The sequence below is a fragment of the Mytilus galloprovincialis genome, unplaced genomic scaffold (assembly GCF_965363235.1).
Source record: "Mytilus galloprovincialis unplaced genomic scaffold, xbMytGall1.hap1.1 HAP1_SCAFFOLD_98, whole genome shotgun sequence".
In the NCBI taxonomy this organism is placed as follows: Eukaryota; Metazoa; Mollusca; class Bivalvia; order Mytilida; family Mytilidae; genus Mytilus; species Mytilus galloprovincialis.
The window spans coordinates 1-16,535 of NW_027468035.1; the positions used below are offsets into that span (position 1 = coordinate 1).

The 16,535-nt window shown below is 32.9% G+C and overlaps 2 protein-coding genes across 2 annotated transcripts; one reads left to right on the top strand and one right to left on the bottom strand.

The window, feature by feature from the left end:
* Positions 1–352: 352 nt before the first annotated feature.
* Positions 353–7,527, bottom strand: LOC143060240 (uncharacterized). Its single transcript, XM_076233557.1, has 7 exons — positions 7,392–7,527; positions 4,445–4,882; positions 2,523–2,671; positions 2,025–2,222; positions 1,564–1,728; positions 1,085–1,217; positions 353–546 (listed from the first exon to the last, which is right to left on the bottom strand). The coding sequence occupies exons 2-7, from the start codon at positions 4,848–4,850 to the stop codon at positions 368–370; spliced, it is 1,230 nt and encodes a 409-aa protein (XP_076089672.1). The 5' UTR covers positions 4,851–4,882; positions 7,392–7,527; the 3' UTR covers positions 353–367.
* A 1,075-nt stretch (positions 7,528–8,602) lies between these two features.
* LOC143060238 (protein mono-ADP-ribosyltransferase PARP15-like) lies at positions 8,603–13,978 on the top strand. Its single transcript, XM_076233555.1, has 5 exons — positions 8,603–8,798; positions 10,621–10,837; positions 11,352–11,443; positions 12,544–12,766; positions 13,187–13,978. The coding sequence occupies exons 2-5, from the start codon at positions 10,665–10,667 to the stop codon at positions 13,596–13,598; spliced, it is 900 nt and encodes a 299-aa protein (XP_076089670.1). The 5' UTR covers positions 8,603–8,798; positions 10,621–10,664; the 3' UTR covers positions 13,599–13,978.
* The last annotated feature ends 2,557 nt before the right edge of the window (positions 13,979–16,535 follow it).

The window sequence follows — 16,535 nt, forward strand, 5'->3', positions numbered from 1 at the left end:
AGCACGTGTTATCATGAATGAAAAGTTGTATTGAGCAATGCAACTGCTTACGGAATAACACGTGATGTGCAGTTAGCCAATCAGAATAAAATATTATAATGAAACATGCATCTAATGTAATTATTTCGAAATGGATTGTAACATTCATGATGACATACGTTTCCAAAATAAAGTGCAGAGGTTAATTAAAGAAAAACTTGATAGAAATCTTGTTTTCATGACCGTAGCTAAAAAAAATAGTTATAACTATTGACTGCTCCTTTTTGTAACTTCATAGCATTGTAAAAGTGTTGACATGTTTAGAATGATGCGCTTCCTGACTTCATACAAAATGTACTTCGGTCAACGCTTTTACACCTCAATGAATTTACAAAAAAGAAGCATTAAATTCTGAAGTATTTACAAGGTAATTAACATTGTCGTCTGCAGGTTTTGAAACTTCCAGCTGTTTCATAAGATCTGCTTTTTCCTTCGTCAGATTTCCTTCTTGTTTTAGTTCTTCTGTGAACGCTTGAAATTGTTCTTTATTATATTCCTTATAGCATACTGGAAATATAAGTTTAATCTTTCAACATGTTTGTCATCTCATTATTTTTAATTTACCGCGTCCACCCCAAACGGTATTTTGGGTATAGACTGAATAGTCCATTCTGAAAATTGCGATGTCCAGTTTAAAGGAGATATTTAATGCTATAATGCTTATTGCGAAAGTGCCTAACTCTATATGCACTTTAAAATAGTTAATATTGTGAGACCATTCCAATATTCCCCCTTGTCTCTAGTAGAAGTATTAAAATATTTGCCACTGAACGCTAAAATCAATTTAATAAATGCACCCTTTTTCTTTCCCCTATATGAGTTTATCTGTTTCGATAATTATTTCGATAAGTACATCATATCCATTTTGACTTTCATCTATTCCATTTACTTCCATTGATTATTATATGTTTCACTTGACGTGTAAATCACCAGAGATATTAGTTTTAGTCGGTGTAGGTATTTTTGTTACATTTATGCTCGTGTCCTTTCTATTACATCACTACTACTATGTATGTTAACGTTAATATGCCACTAAAATACATACCTCCCAGAAACATTTCTGTAATTAAACTAAAGTTGGCTAGTTTTAAAAGGCATCCCCCAGTTCGCTCTGCTAATTCTTCATAAAACTTTTCAGCCCTGCTTAGATATCCACTATTGCAATATACGCCATATACCTGTAATTATTAAAAAAAAATGCAAGTTTAAAACAGCTTTACTTCATTATGATTAAAATTTTCTAAGTGTTTAAGAAAAGACAAATACAATGGCCTAAAGAAAAAAAAAGACAAAGATAAATATCAAACCAACAAACCATAAGCAGACACAAAATATAGTGAAAATATTTACTAGCAATCAAAATTCGATGTGGAATGTTATGAAACAAATATTTGCCATTAAAAAACAAACTACATATATACAAAGTTTTAATATCAACAATTTTACGTATGCACATCCACTTAGTATACTACGCATAAAATGACTAAAAGAATAAAAGGTATATGCCAATGAGTCGTATTTTACCTTTACTTCCATTGCTTTCAATGTATTCAGCTCGTCGTGCCAGTTAATCTTCTGGTCAGTATATGATGGTGGATGGGGTTCACAATCTCCAATCACTACCAGAGCCTTGGCAGAGTCTTCTGTCCAATCCAGTTTCTGTGCTTTCTGCAACACCAACTCGTAGCACTGAAATACAGTTTTTTTTTTTATATTTTTGTACTTGTTTTACTGATTTCATAAATGATTCTTTTCACTTTCGATTATGTATATACTCTGCATTTTTATCTTAAAACTTAAACGTTGGACGATAATTTTACAGTTTTTGACAGATTTTTGTAGCCTATACTGGTATCAACCATTTACTAACATGTATCAATAAATTAAAATGTGACATTTAACACATTATAACAAAATAAAGATTCACAATTTTTCAAGGTTTGTTCATCAAATAGTTCATTATTCTAAGATATATCAGGAAATACCTCAGGAGTATCACCACCTCCTGTCGCGGGAGTTCCCGCTGCAAAGTCGACAAGCTTCTGTACATCTGAGGTCAAATCCTGGATTTTGATGACGTAATTGTGGTTATCACAAAAATCGCCGTGTGCTATTATTCCAATCCTTATATTTGGTATATCTCTTAATAATCGCTGACATGTTTCTTTTAAATTAGTCCTAACCTACAATAAAGCATGGATGTTTTATGAAAGTTTGGCGTTACAGACGAACGTTCACCTGATCTAACCTGGTCAATTGATTCAATAAGCACGCCAAGAAATGGTCTCAGTGTCCACGCTGTTATGAAAATAATTCCATAAGGCAACACAATGAACTGTCTTCCAAATAAATTAACATGACTTTATCGCGTCCTTACACTATTATATCTTTGCAATTTGTTTAGGTACTATTCTATGCATTTTGACAAACCATACTCTAGATAGAAAGAGTATTCAATATTATTATCTTAAATATCTTAGTACCTTCATTAGGTACTGACTCATACTGCCGGTTGTGTCAAAAGAAAAGACTACTTCAACGTTCTTTCCATCGGTTTCAAAACTTGACAGGATGGCATCCTTCAAATTATCATCTACAACAGCTTGGTCTTCTTCCTCACTGTCAGATGAGTCTATAAACAATGTTCATGTTCTATTTAGATTTACCAATTTCAGTTAGTTAGATGGAGAACATAAAACAATAATAGAACCAGACGTTTAAACGTATAGCCTTCAATACGTGTGATTCGATGTAAAAAAAGTCATACCTTATAAATTATTTATTCCAATGTTTCGAATGTTTCTTGTACACATTAACATTTTCAGTTATCACACTCAGTAATGCTTAAATTATACTAAACGTTTCAGGAAACAATTTTGAAATCGTTTTCAAGCACGAACCAGATGATCCGCAGGGCGCAGCTTTATACGACCGCAGAGTTAGAACCCTGAACATTGGGGCAAGTATGGACACAACATTCAAGCTTGATACAGCTCTGAATTTGGATTGTGATTAAATAGTTGACACAACACAGGTTTCTGACACATAATGAATGTGGTTTAAGACCTTAAACTTAAAAACTTTAAATTTTAAATTGGACATTACCTAATATGGTCCAATATCCAAAATCTAAATACATGGTTAGATTCAGCATATCAAAGAACCCCAAGAATTCAATTTTTGATGAAATCAAATAAAGTTCAATTTTGGACCCTTTAGACCTCAGCGTGGACCAATCTGATAACCGGGCCCCTAACATCAAAAATCTAAATACATGGTTAGATTAAGCATATATCAAAGAACCCCATATAATATACAATTTTTGCAATTTGGACCAACTTGAAAACTGGGCCTATAATCAAAAATCTAAATACAGGTTTAGATTCAGCATATCAAAGAACCCCAAGGATTCAATTTTTGTTGATATCAAACAAAGTTTAATTTTGGACCACGATTTGGACCAACTTGAAAACTGGGCCCATAATAAAAATTATAAGTACATGTTTAGATTCAGCATATCAAAGAACCCCAAGGATTCAAAGTTTAATTTTGGACCACGATTTGGACCAACTTGAAAACTGGGTCCATAATAAAAAAAATCTAAGTACATGTTTAGATTCAGCATATCAAAAAACCCCAAGAATTCAATTTTTGTTGAAATCAACCAAAGTTTAATTTGGACCCCAATTTGGACCAACTTGAAAACTGGGCCAATAATCAAAAATCTAAGTACATGTTTAGATTCAGTATATCAAAGAACCCCAAGAATTCAATTTTTTGTTAAAATCAAACTTAGTTTAATTTTGGACCCTTTGGACCTTAATGTAGACCAATTTGAAAATGGGACCTTTTTTTGTTGAAATTAAACCTTGTGTTTAAATTTCATAGATTTCTATTTACTTATACTTAAGTTATGGTGCGAAAACCAAGAAAAATGCTTATTTGGGTCCCTTTTTGACCCCTAATTCCTAAACTGTTTTGACCTCAACTCCCAAAATCAATCCCAACCTTCCTTTTGTGTTCATAAACCTTGTGTTTAAATTTCATTGATTTATATTTACTTATACTAAAGTTATTGTGCGAAAACCAAGAATAATGCTTATTTGGGCCCTTTTTTGGCCCCTAATTCCTAAACTGTTAGAACCAAAACTCCCAAAATCAATCCCAACCTTCCTTTAGTGGTCATAAACCTTGTGTTTAAATTTCATAGATTTCTATTCACTTATACTAAAGTTATAGTGCGAAAACCAAAAGTCTTCGGACGCCGACGACGACGACGACGACGACGGACGACGACGCCAACGTGATACCAATATACGACCAAAAAATTTTCAATTTTTGCGGTCGTATAAAAAATGGGTACATGCATAAAAAATTCAAAATGACCTAAATGTTAAGTTCATACCTTTGTAATCAGACCTTTTGGATTTCTTTGACCCTTTGTGTGATGATGGTGCTGAATATTTTCGCTTTCCGCCTTTCGAAAAATCCGCGAAACCTTTCCCGCCTTTTCCCTTACCAACATCAGGGTATGTTTCAGCACCTTTTCCTTTTGTAATCATGGCAAGTGATCCTTTTTTTAAACCTTTCCCGCCTTTACCCTTTCTAACATCAGGACACCCACATTTAAAACGTGAAGCTGTAGTTGTTTTCGTTGTCTCTGTAAGACCTTTCCCGCCTTTACCCATCAATTTGGTCTGTTTTATGAATGTCGCTGCTGGTGTACTTTTCTTTGTGGCTTTGGTGGCTAATTGTTTTCTTGGGGCTTTCCCGCCCGTAGACGTCCGTGCCGTTTGCTTTGTACGTCCCATCTTTAACTTTCTGGTCAATGGTTAATTTAGATCTTTAAAAAAAAAAACCCATAAATGTATATAAGACGCTCTAACTAAAAACGAAAAGATTGTATTTTCCTTATTAGCGTATATAGTTACAATACTATGATCATTACCATAATTAAGCTTTAGCTAGGCTGAGTTTGTTGAGTCAATTTTTATATGATTAAAAAGATGGATTATACTTTTATTACGGAAAATGAAGTACAGACTGATAATGCAGTATTCTAATTATTTACTTTAACAAATATCCTTTAAAACTTGTATATACTGGAACATCTATACTATTAAACGAGAAGACCTCATTTTGGGTGTCGCTTCTCTTCTTTCCACAATTATTTGATCAACACGCCTCTGTGTCCTATAGGTACAGTGCATAGTGCCATTTGTCATCCATTCATATGATTATTCAGATTGAGTTATTTTTGGAGAAAAACGAGAAAAAAGGCATCCGGATATTGTCCCGTCATTGGACGAAATTTTAAGTCAGATTAGACTTCCGGTTTGCGTTTTTCTGTATACTTTTTTCTGTATACTTTGAACATACATATACAAAGAATAAAGTGTATTTTCAGAATTCTATCTGCTATCATTTTCAAGTTTACTATCCACGGCAGTGACAGAGTTTATTAAATAGAGAGGGTCTGTATACTATATCAATGACCACAATGGATTGATTAGTAAACTTAGAATTGAAAGTAAATACACTATATTTATATAGTAATGATGGTTCATAATATACAGATAAGCGCAAAAAATATTCATGTGAACTTTTGATACCTTTTCTGAAATTCTCCAGTCATTAAATCTTTTACAAAATTCATTGATTACAAAAAAAGAAGATGTGGTATGATTGCCATGTTGAGACAACTCTCCACAAGAGACCAATATGACACCGATATTAACAATTATAGGTTACCGTACGACCTTCAACAACCCATACCGCATACTCAGCTTTAAAAGGCCCCGAACTGACAATGTAAAACAATTCAAACCAGAAAACTAGCGGCCTTATTTATGTACAAAAAAATGAACGAAAAACAAATATGTAACACATAAACAAACAACAACAACTGAATTACAGGCTCCTTACTTGAATGTTCATAACATACTAAATGTATGTTCATACTGAAATTGATAGAAAACCAAAAAAAAGGGAATATTGGAAATAAAGGAGGAGGGATAAAAAAAAAAGCATTTTCCTGACCCCAATAACCTATGACTTATGATACTTTTGCTGAAATTCTCCAGTCATTCAATATTTTACAAAATTCTTCCAACAACACTTTACATACTTTAAACTACGCTCTGAATGCCCGCGATCTCGCGGGTGTGTTCTAGTATATATTTAAAGAGGGAGTTGTTTCAATATCTGATTACAACTTTCCACAGGATCTAAATTATTCATCATTCACACCCGTTTAAAAGACTAACATCAATAACATGAAAAAGGAGTATAATATAAACGATTACACAAATATATAATACTAGAACACACCCGTGATATCGCGGGTCCGTGACTGAATTAAAGTATATAACTATGCGCAAGCCTTTTTTTAGTATTAGTATTCACAATTTGTCATCTGATAAAGTCATGCTGATTATAAGATACACAGTTTTCTCTGCTTTCAAATCTTTCTGTTTTGAACCCGTCGAACTGGAACTTATCAATTATTGATAATATTAATTATTTGGAAAACAAAAGGTCCTGGAATGGAGTATTTTTTAATCAACAGCATTGTCCTATATTAGTTATACATAAAGTTGAATTCTTTGATTCGCTGTTTTACCGTCATGCCCGCTAACAAATTGAAAACTGTACCTATACGCCTTATTTTAGTCCAGATTTTTAGTATTCGTATTGTTATCTTAGAAAGTCTAACTGATTAAAATACTACAATAGGTAACAATTTGACAATTAAGTAGTGTCAACCCTGTGATTATGACCCGTGTAATACTATATAGCATATTAATCCTGAATACACCGTTTGGTGGTGCGCCTGTCAGATGCGGAACGTACAGATAAGGTAATCGGTAACAGGTGAATATACTATTGGTATCGGTATCGGACTCGACCCGGAACTTCTTAATTATTGGCAATATTAATTACGTGGAAAACAAAAGGGCCTGGAGTGGTGTAATTTTTAATCTACACCTTTGTACTAAATTAGTTATATATAAAGTGGAATTTTTTGATTCGTCGTTTTTACGTGATGACGGCTGACACATTGGACCTCGTAATTTTAGTATTTTAGATACACAAGAGAGAAACTTCTGAAGCTAAAATTAGTGTTATATAATTTATAGAATTAAAGCGAACAATAGAACGTCTTTAAATATGTGTATTAGTGACTTGAAATTTCTTACTAGGGTCAAACGTAATCCCAAATATCAATATGAAATAATGTGAATAATACAGTTATCAATTCAGTTTAAAGTTACAGATTTTGATCAAGGCAGCTAAATCATGCGAAAAAAAATAATTATAACCTATGCATAGCCCGAAATACATCTACATACCACTAGAGTAGAGTAGAAATAATCTTCCCTCCGCTCTGTTGTGTTCCAAATGATTACAATAAGCCCCAAACTTTAAACTGTTGAATTTAAGTATAAGTCTAAATTTAGAAATTATGTATTTGATCGGTTGTAACAGCCAGGCATTTCACAACATGTTGAAATCACAACCAAATTCCATCTGTTCAAGGTCTACTTCTAATTTTAACTATGACGTTCAACCACCAGGCAGGCATTGCACAACATGTTGAAATACCAACCAAATTTCCATCAAAGTCGCTTTCATTGGATATTATAAGTTCAATCTATTTTTAACGTTCAACTGTCAGGCATTTCACAATATTATGTTGTCAAATAACAACTACACTGTTCAAGGTCTCGTTATGTGTTCAACAATTGATCATGTTACAAATCAATACACAAATAATTAGGACAGGTATTCTAATGTTCTATATTTAGAAGCTTGGTTTCGTTGATAGAATTTTTTTACCTATATTTACATACCCAATTAGGATACATGTAGCTCATTCTTACTTAATTTAATATATTAACCATTTCACAATTTGTCGAAATCAACAACCAAATTGGTAACCGTTCAAATTCTTTGCTGTTGTTAAAAAATAAATCATCAAATCGGGTAACAATTCAATATGAAAAATAAAATATCAGGTGTTCTATATTTACCTGACAGTGTATAAATCTATTGATATATGGGATTATACAAATGATTTAACAACCATAAATAAAATCTCTAACATACACAACCAAAATTGATTTAATGTAGATCATAAAAGGTGATTGCAATATATGATATATCAATTATGTACCTAAAAGTATTCTTATCAATCAAAATTCTTAACAATCAAAAGATTTACTGAATCAAGAAAGAATTTGACCTAACAATCATAAACTAGGTTGTAAACAATTCCATTGAGACTACAAATAATTGTCGCTGCGTTATACTCAAGTTGTATTGATCCCGGATTACATGCAAACGAGTGTTGGAACCCCCCTTTATCCTGGGTTGGGACCCCTTCTTTTCAAATGGCTGGATCCGCCGCTGTGACGATAATAAAACATCACATAAAGACTAAATAAAGCCACACACTATTTTTAAATACCCGGTCGGTCATATCTAAAAATAGCAAATATCATTGATTTTGTGAAACATCATGGTTTAATCGAACCGTTGAACACCATTGTTATTATGTATATTGGCTGTCATTGCACCATATTGTGAAATGTTAATTGACGGTTGAACACTCATAATGCATCAACGGCATCATATGGTTATCACAGTTAGCCAAGGAAAATATGTGACCAACTGGTTGTGACAACGGAGGAAATATATTATATCTTGATAAGAAGTAAATGCATCACAAGATATCTGGAATTCTAACATAATAAGAGGTAATTTCTATCATTATATTTTTTTTAACAAACTTTTTTTACTTGAAAATAAATGGTTTTAAAATCCATCACCTAGTTATTCTATGTATGAAAGTAAAAAAAAAATGGCATTCAGTCAGTGACACACATTACACGCATATTCAATGAGACTACTTTATCCAAAAAAAATGTGGCATCGGGCACGGGCGTTTAGGCCATGGACCCTCTCCATTATTCCAGTGTTTAGTTTTATTTGCTAATTTAGATTTCTTAATACTGACATTATTTTACTTTTCAATTCTGAAACTTATGTCTCAATACTGAAAGTAATTTCTTAATCATGAAACTCATTTCTTTAATTACTGAAACTTATTTCCCAATACTGAATCTGAAACTTGTTTTCCAATACTGAATCTTAAACTTATTTCCCAATACTGAATCTGAAACTTATTTCCCAATACTGAATCTGAAACTTATTTCTTGAAACGGTAAAACGGAAACTAATTTCTTTGTACTGAAACTTATTTTTCAATACGAATACTAATCAAAGTACTGAAGTACTGAACACCGGATGACCGCAAGTTCTTGTGGATGGTCGGACAAAAACTTGTCTCAGAACAAAAATTACATCCCTATATCTAAAAGTGAGGTTAATGTACAGATATATATATTTTCTGGCACAAGTTCGTGCGTGGATGATAAATTAATGACAGGCAATTCATCCTGACCTATTATATTGTAGTGATACAAATCAGTATACTCTGGTTTATTGTTGTATACATTGTATTATATTAATACTTTTATATTACAGTTACATGTTAATATAATTTTCATGCATTTGTATATCATTTTATTCTAAAATATAAATAATAGTGCAGTGGATGTGCATGGTGGACACGTCACTCTTCTGTAATAATTCGATTTTTCTAATAGAATGGATTTGAATAGGCAGTGGTATTTTCCCGCAAAAAATCATCCATGCAGAGTTATCGTTCCTTAAGATTGCAACCGTTCTTGAGATATTCTTCCCCATGCGTGTGTATAGATATTAATGATTTTTTCACTTATATGTATATAACAAAACATTTTAATATTATTTAGTTATCTTCTTTAAAAGTATTTGATGAATTCGATATTCATTGGAGAAATGAATTTATAACAAGCGACCGATAAGGAATGTTCGTTTACACTTGAAAATGTCTACGTATTCATCATGTTTATATCGGTTAAAAACCACAAACGAATATTACGTTATGGAAATCTAGGCGATACCAATACACCGGAATTACCTCACGGTCATCTGCTGTAATTATAGGAAAACAGGGATAATGGATGCTGTTGTTTTAATCATATTTGTAAAAGAAAGAAACATAGGATGTAAATTAGTTGAAATATTAAAGAAATTCAATCTTACTAAAAAACACCGATAAAAAATAAATAAATGGGGGTCCATGCCCAACACGCCTGTGGTTTTAGAAATTCAGGACGAAAAAATATCGTGGGATAGAAATTATGCCCCCCCCCCAATTTCCCCAATCAGTACCGTTGCGTTTCAAATACCACAGTGGCGGATCCAGGGGGGGGGGGGTTCCGGGGGTTGGAACCTCTTTTTTTTGGACGATCGATGCATTCGAATGGAGACATATAGTTGGAACCCAACCCCCTTTGTCCTGGGTTGGACCCCCCTTTTTAAAATGGCTGGATCCGCCCCTGTACCAGATTACGATATTTAACAATATCAGATAATACCAATAATGAATTATTTGCCATAACATTTTTTTCGTCTTAAGAACTAAAAAATTTATACTTGTTAACATTAATTAATCCAATCTTTATATTTTAGACTATTCAATTTCTTCTTGGACGTATTTTAGCACAATATCAAAGATGGGACGTACTAAACAGACAGCGCGGATATCCACCGGCGGTAAAGCCCCAAGAAAACAATTAGCAACCAAAACAGGAAAACAAACATCTACAGTCATACTGAAAGGAAAGGGCGGAAAAGGTTTCACAGCTTCATCACCGTCAACATTCACACAAATTCCAACAAAATTAAGGTAACCGTAATTTATTTTCTTTTCATTGTCATTGTTTTTAAGTGGTACGAAAGATATCAAGTAAAATCAAATTTATTGTTAAGAAATTTTAATCTTTTCAAATCCAACAGTAGGATTGTTAAGTTAAAAGAAAGACATACATAATCCATTATTAGAATTGTAAGAAAAACAAACAAAATCCATAAGTAGGATTATAAAGAAAACCAAAAAATCCATTAGTAGATAAAGAAAAGCAACAGTAGTATACCTCTGTATACATAATTCAATAAGAACATGCACAAAGATACGTGAAATAAACACACAATGTTCCTATATTTTAATCTGTTGAAAGCAAGCATCTCATCAAAGATTTGGAATAACAGTAAGACAGACTCTTGTCTTCATGTTGACATGCATCACTTACTCAAACATTTCCCCCCTCTTACAGTCAAATTATACTCGCATTTTAATTTCACACACGGTGAACTCAATAACATTAGCACAATGTTAACAGTTGTAAGCCTTTTTATTTTAGCTTTATTCCAAGTAGTACATTTCCTTCAGGAACCATCCCACACACGATACCAGCGCCATTACCTGTGACGTCACATGTGTCAAACGTAAGAGGTAAGACTTGAATAATTCGGTCTCTCTTACGTTACATGTGTCATGTACTTTTACTTATATCAAATGTAGGTAAGATGCAATCTGATTGAATATAAGGGGTACTGGTATATGAAACTACTCTGGAGTATGATTCAAAATATGTTAAAAAAACGCAAAGGGACAAGTGATCTTTTCTCATCACTTGTCGTCCGTCGTCGGCGTTAACTTTTTACATTTGAACTTCTTCTAGAGAACCACTGAATGGAATGAAACCAAACATGGCATGAATGTTCCTTATGAGGTGCTGACCAAGTGGTGTTACTTTGTAGCCGATTCATCATCCAAGATGGCCGCCAACGGGGGACTTAGTTAAACATAGGACCCTATGGGAAATGCATACAAATGACTTCTTTTAGACAACCACTGAATGGAATGAAACCAAACATAGTATGAATGTCCCTTATGAGGTGTTGACCAAGTGTTATTACTTTGTAGCCGATCCATCGTCCAAGATGGCCGCAAGCGAAGGGATGAACATACAAAAGTCTTCTTTAAGAGAACCACTTAATGGAATGAAACCAAACATAGCATGAATGTTCCTTATGAGGTACTGACCAAGTGTTGTTACTTTGTAGCCAAATTTTATCTTTTTTTATATGATTTCAAAAACCCAAGTAGAGTCAGGTGAGCGATACAGGCTCTTGAGAGCCTCTAATTTAGAGAAAACTGTTCGTTCTTCTCCGTGTCCCCCGTTTTCAAAACTTTGAAATTGCTGTTACGGACGATAGTTTATTTGTTTGATACAACTTTGAATATCATGCATTAGAACAGAGCTTTTGTTCGTGCAAATTTTGAAATAACGGGCACCGTAAGATTTATCCTAACTATGCATAACGAATTGATTATTTAAATGTCTGTTAATTGTTATTGATCTTGAAATTCTGATTTTAGATTCTGCATAATCTCTAACTCTACGTTCATGATGAGGTTGATATAAAACAATGTATGAAACACCTATCTCATTTCGCAAAGTACTAATAGTAATATATGACAACATATTAATTTAGTAATTTAGTAATAAATAAAGGTTTACAATTTTTTTTTGTGTGTGTCATCATCAGCTCACATGGCTGCAAAAACAGCAGACAGACTACCAACGCCTCCACACTGGACTGATATGGAAGGAGAAAATAATATGATGGTCAACATTGATCAGAATGAGGAAGGATTTATAAAAATGGAATGGGAAAATGTTCAAATGAAGTTCGAGAAATCTGTCACACACGCCAACATAATATCAATCCACAGACTTCAGAATGTCTTCTTCTGGGAAAATTATTTTTTGTGAGTTAATTTTGCAGTTTCAATAATTATTTGGTACAGAGATCTATAAATATTTTTTTCTATCTCAACTGTATTCCAGCATTTTACGTAATGTCTTTTCAATTAAGTACATATGTAAATGTAACAAAACCAATAAGAATACAATGTGCTGGCGGTAAAAAGCAAGAACCGTGCATTTTTTTTAATTTTTATTAAAACTGCAATTTTGTCAAGCAATCAGATTTCCCACTGCTTTCAAGAGTTTTCATGAAGACACAGAGTTGTGGATAAATGTAAATCTATCTGATAAATATTATATTGATGATACAAATGTATGTCAAAGATTTCATCAATGATAAGTTCAGAAACAAAGATTGTACAATGCATGTTTAAAGCTTTATTATCTGCATATGTAAATTAGGACTTATTTTAATCTTACAGGAGAAAAAGAAAATTGGAATATGATTATGGTAAGGGCTGCTGTAATGAGCTCAGTTTGTTTCATGGCACAACCCCAGACAGTCTGGAGGTAATTACAGAACAAAATTTAGACCCTCGTCTAGCAGGAGGTCGTACTGGAACTATGTTAGGGAAAGGAATATATTTTGCCAAAGACGCATCAAAATCCGACTCCTATGCGCAACCAGACGACGCAGGTCATAAATTCATGTTTTTGTGTAAAGTATTGGCGGGAAAAACATGTAAAGGAAAGTTTGACTATACGAGACCTCCACAACAGTTTCCAGGAGGTCCTTTATTTGACAGTTGTGTCGATAATGAGCAGAACCCATTTACTTACTGTGTTTACCATGACAGTCAGTACTACCCTGAATATCTTATTGAATACATTTAAGTTGCTGCACAAAGAGGTCGGAATGCCGATATCAAGTACTAGACAAGTATCTTTATCGAGTTTGATAATTATATATATATGACTTGAACAAAAGTTGTTAAAACTTTAAAAACAAAAACGAAATCATTACATATTGTCACAATTGTAAATAAATGTGTATTTGTTATTTCATTGTGGTAATAATCAAGATAATGTGAAATCTAAATGTGTACTATTTTCATGAAAATGGTGTTCGACTGTTACAGGTATATAATTTATAAAGTAATAATCTGAAGTATTATATTCAAAAGTTGATTGTAACACGAAGTACACGGAGTAAAGAATTCTAAAAATTGAAAAAAGAAAATCTTTGAGTTTTTCAAGAATCATTATAATCATCAGTATTGTATTATTTATTTTGTCTGTTTTGTTCCCGCATCGTTGTAAATATTACGGAATTTGGTGAGGCTGTCGTACAAGTGAGAGGTTTAGCGCTATATAACCAGGTTCAATCCACTAATTTCTACATTTGAAAATGCCTGTACCAAGTCAGGAATATGACAGTTGTTGAATGTTCCTCTGAGTGCAAATACTAAAAAAAAGGTGCTCATCAGTTCTCTAACATGACATGATAACCCTATGTTATTTATTCACCAGCTCTATACTATTAGACCAATTAAGGACTAGACATTTATACTGTATTGCAACTTCTCTGAGTGAAACTTATAACATGATTTGTTCTTGAATGAGCAACACGTCGGGTGCCACATTCGCGTACCTTTCCGTGAAACTCGAGTTCATTCCCCTGGTTTTTGTTTTGGTTCTTGTCAACCAATCTTAAGATTTCTATGTGTTTTGTAATCTTGTTGGTATTGTCGTCATTCTGATGTTTGCCATGGCGTTGTCATTTAGCTTCCACTTATGAGTTTAGAACGGCATCTTGGTATGTTCTGTCTCTATTTTCTCCAGTGTTTAAAACGTATATTTATATGTAGATGTGTTTATATTGCTGTCTTGATGGTGTATAATCTACAATTATGCTTTATATTAATTGTTTAGAAGTGAATGGACATATAAACCACAGTTCTTCGTTAATACAAGAAGTTTATTCGGCGAATTTTAAATATTATCCAAAACTGGAAAAATGTAAGCAAAAGCTGCGCGCAAACGTAATGATTTTTGCGCGCAAATGTAATGATAATGCGCGCAAACGTAATGCACCGGGAAAAATCATTTTCCCCGAGTTAATTATTATGATTTACATGTATATTAGGTTAACCAAAACAAAGTCATTAGAATTGTTCTGCTCAATCTTATTCCAGTCAGCAGAAGTTCTACCTGTGTTTGTAAAACAATCGTTTATCTTGTAAATTGTTTTATATTGTGCTAATGGATAACCATTCTGATGTCATTGTAAGAGTCAGCATATTGAGTTCCACTAGTGTTTGTAAAAACAATAGTTTATGTTGTAAATTGTTTTATTTGTGCTAACAAAATAATAATTCTGATGTCATTGTAAATCTATTAACACTTTCCCTGGCACATTCCAATACAATATGTTTTATACACCAATTAATTAACCTTTCCAATTATAATAATCAATTCTTATTACCAATAACCATTTCATCAATAACTGACCATCAATAACTGACCATAGTGAATATAAATGTATTCTTTTTATGGAAAAGTGAAACCAGCAAACATATTCAAAGAAGATGTTGAATGTAACGTCCAATGGATCTGTCTTTACGTTTTCTACAGGCAGCAGTTATTCTTTAGCTCTAGTTGGATTTTTATATTTCCTTGGTACAGTTGTAATATTGATAAACATTCCGTCTGCAATCATCGTGATAGTTTCATTTTTTAAAAGGACCGAAACGAAAACTATCCATGTTGTTTTAAGTTTGAGCATAACGGATATGTTGTTCGGATTTCTCTGGTTTCTCATAATAGACACAAACATAAATACAGTCAATATATCTTATTTGGAATGCTTCATGCGTTTTTACTTTACCGCAATTGCTTACTTCGTATCAAACGTACATGTTTTTATTATTTCTCTTGACAGAGTGTGCACAGTGTGTTTAAACTTGAAATTGTTTACAAACCACCGACGAGCTATTACTATAACAACAGTGGCCGGTTCATGGATATTTTCTGCAGTTTCATTAGGTTTGATTCAAACTCTTAATGGTAGAGATAGTGGTGAACATGAGTGTTCGTTGAGTCGAGTAATTCCGAAGGGATCATTTCCGGCTATACCATTTTTACTTACGCTTATTCATTTTGGAACTTTGTGCAATTTTCTCATCATGGTAACTTTTCTAATTCGCCATCAGCATCAGATGAAGTCAGTTACAAGGAGTGAAATAAGTAAAAGTGACATTCGACTTTGTATTACTGTTGGGTTGATTAGTATTGTATGCACCTTGCTGAATGTGCCATGGACAGTTTTACTATTCAGAGGAACATTAGGTATATGGCCGTCGAGACTGTTTCGAAATTGTATATTTATATTATCATCGCTTACAGCTATAATTAATCCTATCGTATATATTTACAGAACACGAAAATTTAAAACCTTACTCGTAGAAGGCATAGAGTCTTTTTACTGTTATAGCAAATACATTATTGATCGTTAATTTTTCTGTTTAAATTCTGTTATTAAAATGTTAAATCATTCTAAACAACAGTGTGTTTTCTACCTCTTATCGTTTAAGCTGTAGTAAGCACAAGTTTTGCAAATATTTGTTTTGTTTATTCAGTGCTCCTCAACTTGATTTGGGGTCAAGATTTGAACACTGAAAAAAAAACAGGACAGTAAGTTTACATTTAAGTACATTTTAAAATGTTTTACTTGAATAGATTCAATTTAAATTTCTTATGGCTAATGATCTCATATGCATTGCAGATTTTAGCAATGAACTTACAATGTATGCCATTGGTGGCCTTCAGTTG

What these genes read in the sequence shown, in the direction of transcription:
- LOC143060240 (XM_076233557.1), bottom strand. Translation starts at nt 4,850, where the DNA reads ATGGGACGTACAAAGCAAACGGCACGGACGTCTACGGGCGGGAAAGCC. An exon ending in CAAAAGGTCTGATTACAAAG is followed by an intron (nt 2,672 to 4,444) that starts GTATGAACTTAA and finishes CATTGTTTATAG; the next exon opens with ACTCATCTGACAGTGAGGAA. An exon ending in GAGGTGGTGATACTCCTGAG is followed by an intron (nt 1,729 to 2,024) that starts GTATTTCCTGAT and finishes ACTGTATTTCAG; the next exon opens with TGCTACGAGTTGGTGTTGCA.
- LOC143060238 (XM_076233555.1), top strand. Translation starts at nt 10,665, where the DNA reads ATGGGACGTACTAAACAGACAGCGCGGATATCCACCGGCGGTAAAGCC. An exon ending in CAAATTCCAACAAAATTAAG is followed by an intron (nt 10,838 to 11,351) that starts GTAACCGTAATT and finishes TTTTTATTTTAG; the next exon opens with CTTTATTCCAAGTAGTACAT. An exon ending in ACATGTGTCAAACGTAAGAG is followed by an intron (nt 11,444 to 12,543) that starts GTAAGACTTGAA and finishes TGTCATCATCAG; the next exon opens with CTCACATGGCTGCAAAAACA.